A 19263-nucleotide genomic window follows, 5' to 3' on the forward strand; every position below is an offset into this window, starting at 1 on the left:
GTGATTCAAGGGCCTGGTTGGTGGAGCACTTTTGTCTGATTCATTGCCGGAGACAATCTGCCCTGAATCCATCTTGTTAGTGTGGGAGTGGTGATGGGAGCACCAATCCACAATTTAGGGCAGAGATGTTCAAATTTAAGAAAGCTCTTTTTGTAAATGCAGAGTCCGAACCCCATTCCCCAGAAATTCTAGCTTGGAAAGTCTGGGGAGTGACTCAAGAATTCGCCTTCTTTTACAAGCTTCTCAGAGAATGCTGAGGCAGGAACCCCAATGAAAACACTTAGAAAGTTCTATAGTGTTCTGGACTTAAAAATATGATGGTTGTCTCCCCACAGTATATTTAGGCTTTGATTCAAATTATATCTGCACAGAAAAGCCTTCCCTGAAAACTCTTCCTAAGATAACTCTGGTTACAATCTATGAACTTACTAGGCTTTATATTTCTTCCTAGCACTTATCTGAATTTGATTTTGTATTTATCTTACTCAGTCTCCTTCACCAGACTGTATGTCATATCAAAGCCAGCACTTTGCCTGTTTCATTCATTGATGTGTCTCCATTGTCTACAACATGCCTGCCATGGTGTAGAAGCTCAAAAAATATTTTCAAAGAATTAAATTACTCAATATGGAGTCAGGGATTGAATTCTGCCACAATACTATATGGCAAATGTCTATTACTTTTATAAAGAGAACTCACCATTTATAAACTGGATTAAATCTCATTAGATCAAGGGAAATAACTCTGGATAGAGAAAACAGGAACCCTGTTTCTAGGGAAACTAATAATTTTTTGCCACCAGGCCTGCTCAAAGAGAAATGGTTAAGGAAGTTCGCATAAAAAGGAAATAACTAAAGGAAATATAACATCAGGAATGAAGAAAAAGGAACAGAAAGGGTAAATATGTTATAAAATACAATATTCTTTTGAGTTTTAAAAATTGGGTTTGCTGGTTGGAAGCAAAAGTTACAATTTTACTTGATATGGTTCTCAGTGGATGTAGAGATGCTAAATGTCATTTTCTGATACGGATGTGTAAGTTGAGGCCGTGATCATATACCACCACACACCTAATAGGAAAGCTAAAGCACACTGGTAATGCCAAGAGCTAGATAGAAAGGGCATGGAACAAATGGAATGCTCACACATTGGTGGTGGGAATGTAAACTAGTACAGCCACTCTGGGAAAGAGTTTGGCCGTTTCTTATAAACACATTTACCATATTCACCAGCAGTCATGCCCCCAGTGTCTATCCCAAATATATAAAAACTTATGTTCGCACAATATCGGGTACACAAATAGTCACAGCATCTTTATTTATAACAGCAAAACACTGGAAACAACCCAAATGTCCATCAACAATGAATGGATACACAAACCCTGGTACATCCATTTAAAAGAATACTAACTCAGTAACAAAAATTAAAACTATTTAGACACCCAACAACTTGGATAGATCTTAAGGGTAATTTGCTGAGTGAACAAAGCCCTATCTCAAAGGTTGCGTACCTTACGATTCCATTTTAATAGCATTCTTGAAATGACAAAATTAGAGTGAGGGGATCAGTGGCTACCATGGGTCATATTGGGAGGACAGTGTGAGTATAAAAAGGTAGCAAGAGGAGGCCAGGCGCAGTGGCTCATGCCTGTAATCCCAACACTTTGGGAGGCTGAGGCGGGTGGACCGCCTGGAGTCAAGAGTTCAAGGCCAGCCTGGCCAACATAGTGAAACCCCATCTCTACTAAAAATACAAAAATTAGTCGAGTGTGGTGGTGGGTGCCTGTAATCCCAGCTACTTAGGAGGCTGAGGCAGGAAAATCTCTTGAACCTGGGAGGCAGGGTTGCAGTGAGCCAAGATCATGCTATTGCACTCCAGCCTGGGCAACAAGAGCAGAACTCCGTGGTTTTTATTATTATGATTATGTAAGATAACATTGATGATGCTAAGCAAAGGATACTCAGGAAACTTTTGTATATTTTGTAATCTCTTGTGAATCTAGAATTATTTCAAAACAAATTTTAGAAAAATAATATTTAAGGCATTTTTGTAAACTACATAATGGTACCTACTAACTTGGATAAACACATCCAAATATACTGAATTACATTTATCAATAAATTGAAAAAATAAATTTGGGGCCTATAATATGTAAGAACTAATAAATAATACCAGGTTGGCACAGAAAACACCTGTGTTATATATAGCATTAAAATTTAATCAGTGATAAGAACAGCCCGCTTTACAATTATGGAATCATTGATAATATGATGCAAGGTATGCTGTCCCAGAATAGATATCAAGTGTATCATGGTTTAGATTTGTGACAGAAAGTCCTCAAATACTTTTTTTTTTTTTTTTTTGAGGCGGAGTTTCGCTCTTGTTGCCCAGGCTGGAATGCAATGGCGCAATCTTGACTCACTGCAAACTCTGCCTCCCAGGTTCAAGTGATTCTCCAGCTTAGCCTCCAGAATAGCTGGGATTACAGGCATGAGCCACCATGCCCGGCTAATTTTGTATTTTTAGTAGAAAGGGGGTTTCACCATGTTGGTCAGGCTGGTCTTGAACTCTCGACCTCAAGTGATCCACCCACCTTGGCCTCCCAAAGTGCTGGGATTACAGGCGCAAGCCACTGTGCCCGGCATTATGTATCATTTTCATGAGACTTTTTTACTTCATGAATTTCCTGATCCTTTTTAAAGTTACTCTTCATATAAGTTTTATTTCTGTATGAAGTAATGATGATGAGGCAGCATGTATCACGAAATCCTACTGTATTCACTGCCATCTGAAACTTTTTCTCCAATATGAAATATATCTGCCAACTGTTAAGGTTTTATTTCTGGGCAAAGGCTTTCACATGATAATGCTGCTAGTATGTGTAAGTTCATTGATGATCTATTATGATCACTGGATAGGGTCTTTCTTCCCATAGAAGGCTTTCCTAGCCTCCCCCTTTGTAAGATTTATCTCAGTAAATACTTTTCAAGACATAGTTACTTAGAAAATTTTCAAGACTTTTCTGCATTGGATGTATCAAGTTTATTTCCTACATGTTTATTGTGATATACAATATGAGGTAATTAATCACTGAAGGCACTAGTGCATTCTCTGCATTCATTAAAATTCACTCCTGCAAATTGCATTATCTTCCAAGGGTGAAAATCTAGCAACAGGCTGCTCTACACTGCCTATATGTATGCTGGGAGCACACTGCTGTTTAATCAGTTCACATTACTAACTTGGTTTTCTCTCTGCATGAATTTGTTTGTATGTAATCAGTTCAGATTATCTGCAAAAGGACTATGTACCTTACATATTTGTCATGTGGACGTTGTCATAGTTTTAATGAAGGTTGACAAATGAAAGGTTACCCCCAATCCACAGAATCTCTCTGAGTTATTTTCTATACATTGGTACATCAAAGAATTCAGAGCCTGAATTCATGTTGAAGCCTTTCTGACATTGATAGCATTCATCCAGTGATAACACTGGATTTTGAAATATGATTTTTCATACTCAGTACACATGTAGAAAATCTATACTGTGAAATCTCTGATGTTGTACAAGACAGATTTTCTTCCCAAAGGCATGACCATGTCCATTGCATTGTTAGGGTTTGTTTCCATTATGAGTTCGCTGATGTACAATGAGATTTCTCTTTGAGGAGAAGGCTTTTCTACATTCACTACATACAAAGGGTTTCTCTCCTGTATGAGTTCGTTGATGAACAATTAGACGGCTCTTCATAGTGAAGCCTTTACCACATTCATTGCATCCATAAGGTTTTTCTCCAGTATGAACTTGCTTATGTAAAGCAAGCTCAGTTTCCTTGGCAAAGCCTCTTCCACATTCACTACATATACAAGATTTCTCTTCTGTATGAATTTGCTGATGTACAATGAGATAGCGTTTCATGGTGAAGCCTTTTCCACATTCACTGCACATAAAGGGTTTCTCTCCAGTATGAGTTCGCTGGTGTACAACAAGATTGCTCTTAAAGGCAAAACCTCTTCCACATTCATTGCATATGTACGGTTTCTCTCCAGTATGAGTTCGCTGATGTAACATCAGTCCACTATTCACAATGAAACCTTTCCCACATTCACTGCACCTGTAAGGTTTCTCTCCAGTATGAGTTCGCTGATGTACAATCAGCCGACTCTTCAAGGGGAAGCCTTTCCCACATTCACTGCATATGTAGGGCTTCTCTCCAGTGTGAGTTCGCTGATGTATGATGAGCATGCTTTTCACAGTAAAACCTTTTCCACATTCACTACATAGATATGACTTCTCTACTGTATGATTTCTCTGATGTACAATCAGATTACTCTTCCTGGGAAAGCCTTTTCCACATTCGTTGCATACATAGGGTTTCTCTCCTGTATGAGTTCGTTGATGTTCGATCATACGGCTCTTCATGGTGAAGCCTTTCCCACATTCATTGCATATATATGGTTTCTCTCCTGTATGATTTCGTTGATGGATGATGACATAGTGCTTTGTGGTGAAGCCTTTCCCACATTCACTACAGATGTAGGGCTTCTCTCCTGTATGAGTTCGCTGATGTATGATAAGCATGCTCTTCCCAGTGAAGCCTTTTCCACATTCACTACATACATAGGATTTCTCTCCAGTATGATTTCGCTGATGTACAATGAGATTACGCTTGCCTGGGAAGCCTTTTCCACATTCATTGCATATGTAGGGTTTCTCTCCAGTATGAGTTCGCTGATGTTCAATCAGACGGCTCTTCATGGTGAAGACTTTTCCACATTCACTGCATATAAAAGATTTCTCTCTTTTATGAATTCTTTGATGTTCATTTAGCCTGGACTTTCTGGAGAACACTTTTGCACACAAAGTACATCCATAAGGTTTTTCTCCTGTATGAACTCTCTCATGATCAGTGAGCTGAGACTTCTTGACAAACGCTTTCCCACATTCACTGCATATGTGGTTTTTTTCTATTTCATGAGTTCTCTGATGCTTACTGACTTGGGATTTAGTGCTATTGGATTTTGTACTTACAGAGAATTTAGCTGCAGAATAAAGTTCTTCATAGTTACCATGAAGAAATGATTTCCCATCTCCATTAAATTTAGTAGAGTTCTTAATTTCACAGCTTTTTTTCTGGTTGACTAAACTTAAATTTGATTTCAAAGTTTTTATATATAATTCAAATGTATCATGATTTTCCCTGAAAAGACAAAGGCTTTTGGTTTGAGAGGCAGTATTTCCAAATGCATTATGTTCATGGTATTGTTCCACACTCTTCAGCATCCATTGATTTTCCAAGTGATCCTGCAGATGATCATCAACTTTGTTGTTTTCTAGGAAAGAAGAGAACAATGAATCCTTTTATAATCTTGTTGGGGATAAAACTGTTTTCTTAGAAAAAAAATCCTTGGTGTTTTATTTTGTTTATTATTATTTTTTTTTGAGACAGAGTCTCGCTCTGTTACCCAGGCTGGAGTGCAGTGGTATGATCTCGGCTCACTGCAACCTCCGCCTCCTGGGTTCAACCAATTCTCCTGCCTCAGCCTCCCAAGTAGCTGGGATTACAGGCATGTGCCATCATGCCCAGCTAATTTTTGTATTTTTAGTAGAGACAGGGTTTCAATATGTTGGCCAGGCTGGTCTTGAACTCCTGACCTCCAGTGATCCCCCTACGTCGGCCTCTCAAAATGCTGGGATTACAGGCATGAGGTACCATACCTGGCCAGGTGTTTTTAAATATGGCTATTTAATGACAATACTACGATAATAGTGTTAAAGCAACTTCATGTATACACTTTGGTAAAAACATAATAATATAAACAAACCAAAAAGTAAAAGCAGTCTGTATGCAAATAAGGTGAGGCAGTTGACAATCTATATTTGTCAGCTTTCTAAACAGCTAGATTTGTCAGCTAGATTTGACAGCTTTCTAAACAGGACCTTGCAAAACATGTGGACATAGTAAAATACAAGCAAGTCATTATTACAAGCAAACAACAGGGCTTGGAGGAACACCATTCCACAAAATTTTGGGTGACACCAGACCACAAACGTGGAAAAGGTAACTGATTCACAATTCTGAGGGTTGTATTTATTCACTCCACTAGTATTTGCTGAATGACTCCTATGGACAAGGCACTCTGCTGGCATTTGGGATATACAAAATATGCTTTCTTTTCACTGCTGCTGAATTCTAGTTAGGAAAAACAAGAAGAAGGAACAAAAAAAGAAGGGAGTTGGTGATGTTAAATGTGGTTTGATGGAGCAGTGTAGATGATGAGAGTTGGAAGAAAGCAGGATATTTTTGTATAAAGAAAAGACAAGGTTAAGTGATGAATTCAATGGGGACAGTGAGGAAAGTGAGGGCTCAAAGATTACTAACTATATGGCTTGAGCCACTGGGTAGATGAAAGCATCTGATAATGAGATGGCAGATATTACTGCAGTCCAGAACATGTAAAGTATACACTGTGAAACATACACTTTGAAATGGTTATCAAATATTTAACACAGACATCAAGAATCTGGTTGGAGGTATAAATGGAGAAGGCAGCATGGAAATAATCAGTACATACATATTATTTGAGAAAAAAGGACTGAATGACTTTTTTTTTTTGAGACAGGGTCTCACTGTCACCCAGGCTGGCATGCAGTGGCACAATCTTGCATCACTGCAACCTCCACCTCCCAGGCTCAAGCAATTCTCCCACCTCAGCCTCCTGAGTAGCCGGGACTACAGGCACATGCAACCACGCCTGATTGATTTTTGTATTGTTTGTAGAGATGGAGCCTTGCCATATTGCCCAAGCTGGTCTTGAACTCTTGGGCTCAAGTGATCTGCCCACCTCTGCTTCCCAAAGTGCTGGGACTATAGGTGTGAGCCAAGGCACTGAGCCCGGATACCATGTTGAGAAGACATGTAGAATGAAAGATGAAGGTACAGAACCAAGGTTTTAGACATTCCAACATTTGGTTTTGGGATTATTTAAGCCCTGTTAGAGGAACCAAACTGTGAATATAAAGATCAGGGAAATATGCTTACTGAGATATATAGAATAAATACATTCACATGCGTGTTGCCTGGCATGTAAGAATTGGAAATCTCCATCTGTTGAAATTAAGTGAACTGAGATAGACTCTTGTATGGTAATTGTTACTAAATTTGCCCCTCTTCAAACTGTAAACTACCATCTAACTTTCCAAAAACATCCATCACGTTTAATGAACAACTCCTATAGTCAACACTCCACCCTCTGGTTTAGCTGTGTTGCGTTATCATATGTTCCATTAATTATGAAACAGGAAAACAATGATAGGGAATTTTGCAACTGGCCAGTGTACCATGTAGTTGCCTTCAGAAGAAAATGTGCTGCTGCATGGGATATGAAAACTGTGACTTTCTTCAATCACATTCTGCATGCAGTAGAAAAGTCATATCAAGGCCAGGCACGGTGGCTCATGCCTGTAATCCCAGCACTTTAGGAGGTCAAGGTGGGCAGATCACTCGAGCTCTGGAGTTCCAGACCAGCCTGGGCAACATGGTGAAACACCATCTTTACAAAAAATACAAAAATTAGCCAGGCATGGTGACGTGCACCTGTAGTTCCAGCCACTTGGGATGTTGAGGTGGGAGGATCGCTTGAGCCCAGGAGGTCGAGACTGCAGTGAGCTGAAATCGTGCCACTGCACTCCAGCCTGAGCAACAAAGTGAGACCCTGCCTTAAAAAAAAAAAAAATAAAATTAAGTCATATCCAATTTTTCCCATTTCAGTGTCCCTGATACACTGTTTCCTCATCTGCCACCAAAAGCATCTACTTCAATAATGCTACATTTATGTCTCAGCATCAGTTAAGTTGTACTAAAGGATAAACTTCTTCTAGACAAAGGTTGTGGCATCTTCACCTTCAGTTTTTCTTAAGATATTTAGCTGTTTCTTATTATTGCTACACTGCTGTCATCCAAGTGAAAGGTCAGACTAGCAAGATATTTTGTGAAAAGACAAAAATATAAAATTAACCAACCCTCAACCATGCTACCTCAATTACTCATATATACAATCAAAAGTCATCTTGATAAAAAAAAAAGTTTACATTACCATGAATATTACCATGTTTCTGCTCTATGATTTCTCCAACAAGCAGCTCCTATCACTGACCTGTATTTGGCCAACTTGAGGCCAATCTTTTGATAGTCAGGCCCATGGCCTTGCACAATTCCTATTTCATGCCTTCATTCTGTTTTTTGAGATGGAGTTGCGCTCTTGTTGCCCAGGCTGGAGTGCAATGGCACAATCTTGGCTCACCGCAACCTCTGCCGCCTGGGTTCAAGCGATTCTCCTGCCTCAGCCTTCCTGAGTAGCTGGGATTACAGGCATGTGCCACCATGCCCGGCTAATTTTGTATTTTTAGTAGAGACGGGGTTTCTCCATGTTGGTGAGGCTGGTCTCAAACTCCTGACCTCAGGTGATCCCCCCACCTAGGCCTCCCAAAGTGCTGGGATTACAGGCATGAGCCACCGCACCTGGCCCATGCCTTCATTCTTAATTCATGTCACCATCTTCCTAATTCAAAATCTAGATATGCCTTGTGCACATCATACTCTTGCTGCAATTCTGACTATCCTGCCATATGCTCTATTTTCTCTGTATTCCTTAATTAACCCCTTTATTGTTAATTTTTATGGTAATCTTCTGTGTAGTGAGGATCTAGCTCTAACCTCATCCAAAGAGAGATCTAGCATTTGTTCTTAGCTATTAGGAAATGATCTCTAGGCCCCTGGAATGTCCTGGCCCATAGGAGTGTCTTTGTTTGCCTGGTGGCTTTAGCCACTGGACAGTTTAACAATATGATTTATGATAGGGGCTTTGGCCCATGCCATATCAGTTCCAGCCTTTGGAAAAACTGGACACTCTAGGTATTAGCCTGACTTCTGGGAGAGACTGAAGACTAAAAGTCAGCCATGTGGGCTGTATGTGACTGAAACCTAATCAAAACTCTGGCCACCAAAGGCTCAAGTGAACTTCCCTCGTTGTCAATACTCTGTGTTGTCACACACTGTGGCTGGGAAGAGATGTAATGTCCACAGTGAGAGGAGGACCAGAAGTTCTGTACTTGGACCCCTCCTGGACTACAAATGACCTGGCAATTCTACTCCTAGGTGAAGACTCAAGAAAAATGAAAACATATGTTCCTGAAAAAGTTGTCCATGAACGTTCATAGCAGCATGATTCATAAAAGCCAAAAAGTAGAAACAAGCCAAATGTTAATTCAATAGATGAATTGATAAATAAAATGTGGTATATCCGTACAATGGAATATTATTCAACAATGAAAAGAAATGAAGCATGATACATGCTAAAGAATGGAAGAATTTCAAAAACATTATGCTAAATGAAAGAAGCCAGACACAAAAGACCATATATTTCATGATTCTATTTATATAAAATGTCCAGAACAGGCAAATCTATAGAGATAAAAAGTAGAGGCCAGGTACGGTGGCTCACACCTGTAATCCTGGCACTTTGGGAGGCCGAGGCAGGTGGGTCACGAGGTCAGGAGTATGAGACCAAACTGGCCAACATGGTGAAACCCCATCTCTACAAAAACACAAAAATTAGCTGGGCATGATGGTGCGTGCCTGTAATCCCAGCTACTTGGGAGCCTGAGGCAGGAGAATCGCTTGAACCCGGGAGGTGGAGGTTGCAGTGAGCCAAGATCACACCATTGCACTCCAGCTTGGGTGACAGAGCGAGATTCCATCTCAAAAAAAAAAAAGAAAAGAAAAGAAAAAGAAAGTAGATTAGTGATTGCCTAGGGCTGGGGGCTTGGAAACAATTTTTTTTTTTAAGTGATGCTTTGAAAATCTTCCAAAATTGACTATGGTGATGGTTACATAACTGTTCATACACTACAAAGCACTGAAAAATAAACTTTAAGTTGGAAAATTGTATGGTATGTAAATTATCTAAGCTGTTGCAAAAACAATCTATAATGAGAAAAACACATTAGGGAAATGAATACAATGCTATTGTCTAAGATGAACTAAAGGAAAAGCAGAAATCAAATGTACAAAGGAAGTACTCTGAGACAGACATAAGTTATGACCTGGTTTGGACTAGAACTGATGTAGGACGTAAAACAGTCCTTTCTAGGTAAACAGTAAACAAAAATAGTACAGACTTTTAAGAAGAGAACTCCGTAGGTAGAGGACATTCAATACAACACCAGCACAGACAGGACAGATGTATGGTACTAAAGGAGAATGCAACCTTAAAATAAGATAGGAAGGGTTTTTTGTGGAGGGAAAATGATTCCCATTCCTAATGTAGGCACTGCTTCTGTGTCCTCAGACACCCACACAGCCTTCTTTCACTGACTATAATATGACTTACGCATCTTGCTACTTCTCACGTACCTGGACAGATTCGACTGTGCCTTTCATCTTCCATTGTCCATGGTTCTTCTCCTTGTTCCAACTTGGAGAGTGCATCTGGTTTGCTGACTTGATAACCTGTTTATGGGAAATGATAGAAGACAGACACACTGGATTGGGCTGGGGTATGTAATGTGAGAGAATGTTACATTTAATTAACTAGACAGTTTCCACATCTGAAAGTAGAGGTTTTTCTCTCAGGAAAGGGCAGATTACAGTCGGACCTTAACATCTGGAAATTTCACATCCAGGGATTCAACCAACCATGAATTGAAAATATTTTTTAAAAAACAATAAAAAAATACAATAATAAAAAAATACAAAGTGCAGTGGCTCTTGCCTACAATCCGAGCACTATGGGAGGCTGACGTGAAACCAACATTTGAAGCCAGGAGTGGGAGACCAGCCTGGGCAACATAGACTCCATCTCTACAAAAAAAAAAAAAAAAAAAAATTAGCCAAGCATGGTGGTTTGCACCTGTAGGCATAGTTCCACAGGAGGCTGAGGCAGGAGGAACACTTGAACCCAGTTTAAGGCTGCAGCAAGCCATGAAGGCACCACTACATTCCAGCCTGGGTGAAAGACCGAGACACTGTCTCTAAAGAAAAAAAAAAAACAATAAAAAACAAATTAAAACATATAGTATAACAACTTACATAGCATTTACATTGTATTAAGTATCAGGCATAATTTGGAGATGATTTAAAGTATTCAGGAGGAGGTGTGTGTAGGTTATACGCAAATACAATGCCATTTTATATGAGACTTGAGCAACTGTGGATTTCATATCCATGGAAAGTTGTGAAACCGATCCCTCTTGGACACTGAGGGGTGACTGTATATCCTTTTATCAGAAGCCAGAGGATGTGCCAAAAATCTAATATTCAGAGCACTGCAGTAACTTCCAAGGGTAAGCAACTGAGAAAGCAAAGGCCACAGACTGGGCACCCTCCAGGTGACATAGAGCAGCTGTCCTCACCCATTGATACCAGGTTGCTGTAGATCTCCAACGTCACATCCCGGTACAAATCCTTCTGAAAAGGGTCCAGGAGCTGCCACTCCTCCCAGGTGAACTCCACAGTAACATCCTCCAGTGTCAGCAATTCCTGTAAGAAAACAGAGCCTTGCTTAATAGGAAGTGTTTCTCTTTTACTGACATGAAAAGAATGTGAAGGGAAGTTGTCTTGCTCACATTAACCATATAGACTGCATCCATCTATAAGTCTATTGTATCTTTTAATATTGCTAGAGAATCTCCAAGTATTCTATAATTGTACAATGCCCCATTTGCTCAACAAAAATTAAGGTTTTATATCAAATCCTCTCAGTAAAAACAGGTTTTATGTATAAATTTTAATTTTGGTATCTATTGACCAGTCAAGAAAGTATATGCTACTGACATCTAGATATCTTATATAAATTGTTTCATTCACCGTTAAGCCTTCCCAGCTAATACTAGCATAAGACATGGAGAGACTTCAGATGCTAGAACCACAGGACACTACATTCATGTTTAATTATTAAATGGATTAAAAAATAGAAATGTATAGAAAACATGAGACACTATTAAAGAGTAACCAAACTGGGAAAACTTATTCTTGGAAACATATATTAAATATATATGTATACACACATACATATATATATACGTATATGTATATATACATATACAGTCACAGGTATGTGTGTCTATTAACAGAAAGGTTATATTAAATACACTGAAGAGATAATTAGTGAGTTGGAATTCACAGTAAAAAAAATAACAGGGCCAGGTGTAGTGGCTCACACCTGTAATCCCAGCACTTTGGGAGGCTGAGGCAGGTGGATAGCTTGAGCTCAGGAGTTCAAGACCAGCCTGGGAAACATGGTGAAATCCTATCTCTACCAAAAAGACAAAAATTAGCCAGGTGCGGTGGCACAAGCCTGTGATCCCAGCTACTTGGGAGGGTGAGGTGGGGGATCACTGGAGCCCAGGAAGTTGAGGCTGCAGTGAGCTGTGATCATGTCACTGTACTCCAGCCTGGGTGACAGAGTGAGACCCTATCTCAAAAAATTAAAATAACTGAAAAATGAAGCAGAGACACAAAGTGACAGAAAGTATGAAGGAGAGTTTACTAAATATGAAAGATAGAGTGAGGCCTAACATATGCCTATACATAGTTTTTGAAATATTATATTCAAATAACAGAAGCAATTTCCAAATATCTGAGAAATTTTCAGAACTGATTAAATATCCTATAACTCAAATTTAATAAATCAACAAAGCCAAGCAGAAAATCTGCATCTAGACACATCAGACTGAAACTATTGAACATCAGAAGCACATATAACATTATGCAAACAACTGTTAATAGAAGGAAAAGATGCATTACCATCAAAAGAAAGAAAAATGTCCTAACGACTGTCTTCCACAGAAACAAAAGAACCAAGAAAAGTGCAGAATAATATCTTCAATGTCTTGATTCTGCGGCAACTGGCAAATTGTATGGTATGGCCTAGGCCTGAATACCACTGGAAAATAAATTGAGACCCCCTTGTCAACTAAACTGCCACTCTCCTGTCTCAACATGACTTATAATCACATGGTAGTAGGAACTTGAGGCAGGAAAGAGCTAGGTGCAAATTGATGGGATAATCTATCCCCATACAATCACAGAGATTAATACACAGAGAAAAGAACAGACTTGGTGGAGTCTGCAAATTCTTAATGCTGCTGATCTTATCACATTCGTGAATTATTTCATACGAGAAATAAATCTGTTTGAAAAAAAAAAACTTAGGTTTCTACCTAATTTCATACTCAAAAATAAGTTTTTCCTATTTAAAGTCCTAATCAGAAAGCAAAAGAACCTGTGGAAGCAGAAGCAAATATGAAATATATTCATGTTCAAAGCCATAAAGGAAAAAAAAGGGACAAATTTTATGAGGAAAAAAATTTAATTTCTACATTGAAAAGCAGATCATAAACAAAGCTGAAAGAAAAATGACAGGCTAAAAAAACTTTGCAATAAACAAAATCTCAATATATAGTAGATATAAGCAACTCATTAGCCAGTAAGAAAAAAGTTTTTTTAATGTAAAAATCATAAAGTCAGGCATTTCACAAGAGAAAAAAATTCAGTTGGCCAAGAAATACACAAGAAGGCTTTCAACCTCACCTGTGATGAGGAAAATGCAAAATAAGACAAAAGAATATTGGACCATTGAAAATTGTATAATTTGATAATGTCATATTTTTAAGCACTGGCAAAGACTTAAGGCACAAAGGACTCCATGTATCAGTTTCTATGTGGCAGGCACTCATTTAAATACTTTACATAGTTTAACAATGTTTTCAAGTATGACTTCAGACAAATGGAATTTTATACAGTCAATATTCTTCAATTAATTGCAGTGATTATTCCTTTATATTCTGAAACTATACCATCTAAGGCAGGGATGTCCAATCTTTTGGCTTCCCTGGGCCACACTGGAAGAAGAAATGCATTGGGCCACGCATAAAATACACTAACACTAACGATAGCTGAAAAAAAAAATGCAAAAAATTCTCATGTTTTAAGAAAATTTACAAATTTGTGTTGGGCCACATTCAAAGCCATCCTGAGCTGCATGCAGCCCACAGGCCACAGGTTGTACAAGCTCGATCTAAGGTGACCAGCAGGTGGAATGTGATTCCACTGAAGCAAAAGAAGTCATAATAAATGTGTTTATATATGCAGACACATACATAAAACACATAGATTTATAAATACACATACATACAGAGATGCACACAGTTCAGTGACAGTAAGTACGTGCTACCAAACATTTGTTGAAGCAGTATAAGAGGATTAGGAAGAAAGTTATGAAGAGGGAATCTACTTTCACTTTTTTTTTTTTTTTGAGACAGAGTTTCGCTCTTGTTGCCCAGGCTGGAGTGCAATGGCGTGATCTCGGCTCACCACAACCTCCACCTCCCGGGTTCAAGCGATTCTCCTGTCTCAGTCTCCCAAGTAGCTGGGATTACAGGCATGCGCCACCACACCCAGCTAATTTTGTGTTTTTAGTAGAGATATGGTGTCTCCATGTTGGTCAGGCTGGTCTTGAACTCCCGACCTCAGGTGACCCACCTGCCTCAGCCTCCCAAAATGCTGGGATTACAGGCATGAGCCACCGTGCCCGGCCCGGAAATTTACTTTTTTAACCAGTGTGTACTTCATCATCAGAATTTATTTCCCTGTGGGGCCAGGTGCAGTGATCCCAGCACTTTGGGAGGCCAAGGTGGGTGGATCACCTGAGGTCAGGAGTTCGAGACCAGCCTGGCCAACATGGCAAAACCCCATCTCTACTAAAAATACAAAAACTAGCCAGGCATGCAGGTGCACACCTGTAATCCCAGCTACTCAGGAAGCTGAGGCAGGAGAACCCCTTGAACCCAGGATGTGGAGGTTGCAGTGAGCCAAGATCACGCACTGCACTCCAGCTTGGGCAACAGAGTGAGATTCCACCTCAAAAAACAAAAACCAAAAAAAAAAAAAAAAAAAAAAAGAATTTTTTCTCTTTGGAATCCATGAGTAATTTATGTAACTACAAAAAATAAAAGCAATAAAAGTATGCAAGAATTGGCGGTGAAAATGCAGAAGGATACTGTATATTCTGAGATGAGGAGAAGTTATCAAACATGGCACCCAACAACTCAAGACCTTATCAGACAACTCCCTAATGCCAAATCTGCAGTTAATGCCAGTTCAGCCACCTGTTCAGGAAAATGGAAGCTATGCAAGCCTTCCATTTTCCTAGGTCACTTAGATTTTATTCCTAAATAAGCTCACACAGACACTCAAGACTTGAGTGTGTGGCCTTGCTTTCGTCCCCTGAAGAAACTGTTTCCACTGAGTTTGCCTGGTCTATTTCCATACGAGTCTCTGAGGAACCCTGTAATAAATAGCAGTAAGAAATCTTCTGCCTTTATTAGAAAGCTAGTTCAAAACACTGTTCACCATATCACCTCTGGGAGGAATAGCAAATTTTTCTAGAGATCTAAGTGCCATGAAATAATAATCTCCTGAGGAACCTGTCTGCTTTCTCCCCACAGTCACTGTATAACTTAGCATGACTTTCTTGTACTGGCTGTCAGAGACATCAGATGCAAATTGAGAGGTAAGGTAATGGAAAGGATCTTCTAGTCAGGCATTATTTTCCAACATCAGTCATTTTGTAGGAATCACATAAACACTATATTCCTGATCTTACGTTGCCATGATGTCGGAGTTAGATTTAAAGTTTATTTCTCTCTAGATTCTGAAATGATTTCTTACAGGTCTCTACAAATCCACTATGGAATAAAGGAGAGAATAAAATAGAGAAAAAGTCACCTGGGCATTGATCATTTTCTTCTGTTGCGGGAAATGGCCAGTACCTGGGATACTCTGTCTTTGTCTCCTCTGGATCTGCCTTAAATTTCTAGTTAGAAACCTCAGTCACCAGTGAAGGGCGTCCACAGAAATCATATCTAGGTCCTGGAATCTTCCTCTTTCTTCATTCACTTCTTGTCTCTTCCCAGGGTAGCCAGGACCTGTGGACTGAAGAGCAAAACAACTTTCAGGGGTACATTCACCTTAACACATGGCCCTGAATATTTGTCTCTTTATTTGGTTCTCTCAAACCAATGAAACACAAGACCCTCATTGTAGGCCAAATGCCTTTCTTCGGTGAAGTGTGGAAGTAACATGAAGATGAAAGGGGAGGTCACAAAGGAGAATCCATACAGCATCATGCCTAAGCAGTAGGTAATTCTCATATCAGTTTTTTAAATGAGGCCATATGGACGGTGAGAAACTACATTTTTTCCTTTATACAATGTTACCCTCACACCTCTTTAAAAGTCTTTATATATATTTAAAAGTGTTTATATACGGCCAGGCATGATGGCTCACACCTGTAATCCCAGCACTTTGGGAGGCCGAGGTGGGTGGGTCACCTGAGGTCAGGGGTTCGAGACCAGCCTTGTCAACATGGTGAAACACTGTCTCTACTAAAAATACAAAAAATTAGCCAGGCATGGTGGCGGGAACCTGTAATCCCAGCTACTCAGAGACTGAGGCAGAAGAATGGCTTGAACGCAGGAGGCGAAGGTTGCAGTGAGCCCAGCCATTGCACTCAAGCCTGGGCGACAAAAGCAAGACTCCATCTCAAAAAAAAAAAAAAAAAAAAAAAAAGTGTTTATATACACACTTCAATATGAAGAACAAGAAACACAGAAAAAAAGAGGGAGACAGAGAAAAGGAATACGAGTTATAAATACAAATTTAGAAAACAATTCAAAAATATAAATACTGGGAAAATAGCCGCCTTTATATACTAACGTACAAAACCTGAAACACCCATAAAAATATGCAGTACATTTGCAAAAGGAACGATAAAATAGGCTCTTGTTAATTTGTGCTCAGTAATTTAAAAAAACATAATGTTAAGTAGAAAGCTTATTCATCCGTCCCCCTTCACCCCCCAAAAAACTTTATTTTCTGCAGGTTCAAGAGCATGGGTTGCTGTGGAAAGCCAGAGGATTAGAAAACTCATCGTGGAGGAGGTACTTGGACCTGAAACTTTTAGGAAATGTTAACGTTCATCAAGTCTGTTCCAGCAGCCAAAGTTTGAGCTCAACACACACACACACAAAACCAGCCAGGGCTCTTGTGAACAGACTTCAGCTTTCACTTGTCTCTACACAAAAGACCACCACCCCGCCAGATAAAATACGAAAACCTGGAGTAGATACACAGGTACACTGACTTCCCTTAATGATTCATCGCTCACTGAGCCACAGATTAATCCAGAATGTGAAACAGAAGTCACATTCGTAGACAAAAGCCACCCCATCGATTCTCAATCACTGAGCCCCACTGTGGAGTGACCCGCGAGGACCACAATCCCTGACCTCAGTACTCTTGGTCGTTGATCTATTCAGGCCTTTAATCATTGACCACCAGAGCCTCCATGAGGGACCCCCAAAGATATCCTATCACAGACACCCACCAGGGACTCCTACCAGTTCCCCTCCAAAACGAAACACCCGCCCCCGCCTCCCCCAACCGCCGCGCTACCTCTACCACATACCGCCACCAACAACGCAGACGCCCTCAGAATGCTCCCTCCCAGCACGTTTCCACGCCCTGACCTGCACACTGACCTGACTCTCCTTGGAACAGCCGCGACCTCTTAAAAGCTGAACTTACTTCCCTAAACTTCTTCCACTTCTGGGCCCCTCGTCCAACTCCCTCCCCCTCTAAACCTCCAGAGAGGGTCAGCCGCGTTTCCATGGAGAGCGGAATGCGGCCTTCCGGCTTTTCCTCAGGAGGAGACGCGTCCAAGCCTGCGTCGCCTCGCCGCTCCGGGGGCGGCCATCTTTGAGTACGTGACGTACAGAAGGCACAGCGGCTGCCAGACGCGGTGGACAGAGGCCTCTTTAACTGTCCGATTTCCAGACACCTCAGCCCTGGCAGAAAATGGAGAGCTTAACAGAGGCTTGAGTTCACACAGGCAGATACAGCGTGGGGGTAAAGTCCTCTGAACAGACAGGGAACAGAAATAAGTTGGTCTTCTCCTTGCAGGGGATAGCAAACGGCGCAAACTTCTCAAAGGCCAGAACCCATTATTACCGCAAAGGCGCGGCATCCCTTCTTAGCGGTCATGATGGCTGTGACGTCTCAGCTCAATGGAAAATTAAAGTCACCTCTGGGCACATCAAACACTATTGTAAATGCGAATCGTTTTAGAAGCCGTATAAAAACTGAAGCAAGCGGGACTAGAAAAATAAGCGAGCGGTGCGTTGCAGGTAACCGAGCCAGAGCGGTTAGGTGAGAGAACCGTGGGGGCGGCCATCTTAGGGGAAGTTCGGTGTCCGTACGGCAGAACATATGCTCTCTGGGAAGCTTGCGGTGAAACTGGCCCATGGAAATGTCTTTAGAAGAGAAGAACCACCTGGCTCTGTTCTTGACTCTGGAAAAGAATCCTTTTGTAGAATTATTTAGGTTGTTGCCAGATTAATTTCCTTCAGAGAGTTTCCTTGCCCCCACGCCTTCCTATCTTTAAAGCCAACAATAGTATGTCAAATCCCTTTAATATTTGAAACCACTGACTATTGCTGTTGCATCTCTCCGGTTTCTCCTATTCTTAAGTGCTTGGGCAATCCAGAATTATCTCCCAATGCTAAAGTCAGCTGATTAATAAACTTAATTACAATGCAGAGTCCTTTTTGCCATGTAACATAGCCATGGGAATTACTCTGGGGTTGTAGATCTGCCTATGATATGATGACACTAATGAATATTTTGCAATGAAAAAAATACTGTTTAAAAATATATGTATACATATATTTTTATATATGTATATTTTTACAGAATTATTACCACAAGTTATGCCTTGTGATGGTTTCTTATAAGAAGCAAGGAGGAAAAGGTCCTTAACATTTTCAGTTGTGTTTTTTTTAATAATAAAGCATGCGTTCTAATTTACAAAAACCACAATAAAGGTATTTTCATCATGTCAGTCTTGAGGCTGAACAACACTTAACATTCTTTTTCCTTTTACCTGTCTGCCTTCTCCCTTCCCCTACATTCTCTATACCCCACCCTCCAGGCTCTCTGTTCCACCATCTTATGCTTATGGCCCCTTTCCCCTGAGCTCTCTTATTACTTCCATCTATCACACAGACACACACTGTCACTCCCCTAAACACTCTAGTGTTAAACAATTGCTGCTGATTGTTTTTGACAAGTGCCCTATGGGTAGGCGTGTTCACATAGATAAAGTCAAGTCAAATAGAGGAATGCTATGAGAATAGACCTATTCA

General features: G+C 40.2%; 1 protein-coding gene across 5 annotated transcripts; it reads right to left on the reverse strand.

The window, feature by feature from the left end:
• Positions 1-2200: 2200 nt before the first annotated feature.
• Positions 2201-18039, reverse strand: ZNF432 (zinc finger protein 432). Of its 5 annotated transcripts, none has more exons than XM_054461957.2 (5): positions 17648-18039; positions 15788-15994; positions 11413-11539; positions 10415-10510; positions 2201-5333 (listed from the first exon to the last, which is right to left on the reverse strand). In XM_054461957.2, the coding sequence occupies exons 2-5, from the start codon at positions 15800-15802 to the stop codon at positions 3613-3615; spliced, it is 1959 nt and encodes a 652-aa protein (XP_054317932.1). In that variant the 5' UTR covers positions 15803-15994; positions 17648-18039; the 3' UTR covers positions 2201-3612. The 5 variants fall into 5 exon arrangements, with proteins under 5 accessions (XP_054317932.1, XP_054317931.1, XP_054317934.1 ...); XM_054461956.2 differs by having other exon boundaries at positions 17602-18018; XM_054461959.2 differs by having other exon boundaries at positions 15832-15994; positions 17602-17730.
• Positions 18040-19263: the final 1224 nt, after the last annotated feature.

The sequence above is a fragment of the Pongo pygmaeus genome, chromosome 20 (genome assembly GCF_028885625.2).
Source record: "Pongo pygmaeus isolate AG05252 chromosome 20, NHGRI_mPonPyg2-v2.0_pri, whole genome shotgun sequence".
NCBI classification, from domain to species: Eukaryota; Metazoa; Chordata; class Mammalia; order Primates; family Hominidae; genus Pongo; species Pongo pygmaeus.

What these genes read in the sequence shown, in the direction of transcription:
- ZNF432 (XM_054461957.2), bottom strand. An exon ending in CAGCAACCTGGTATCAATGG is followed by an intron (nt 10,511 to 11,412) that starts GTGAGGACAGCT and finishes TCCCATAAACAG; the next exon opens with GTTATCAAGTCAGCAAACCA. An exon ending in GCACAGTCGAATCTGTCCAG is followed by an intron (nt 5,334 to 10,414) that starts GTACGTGAGAAG and finishes CTTCTTTCCTAG; the next exon opens with AAAACAACAAAGTTGATGAT.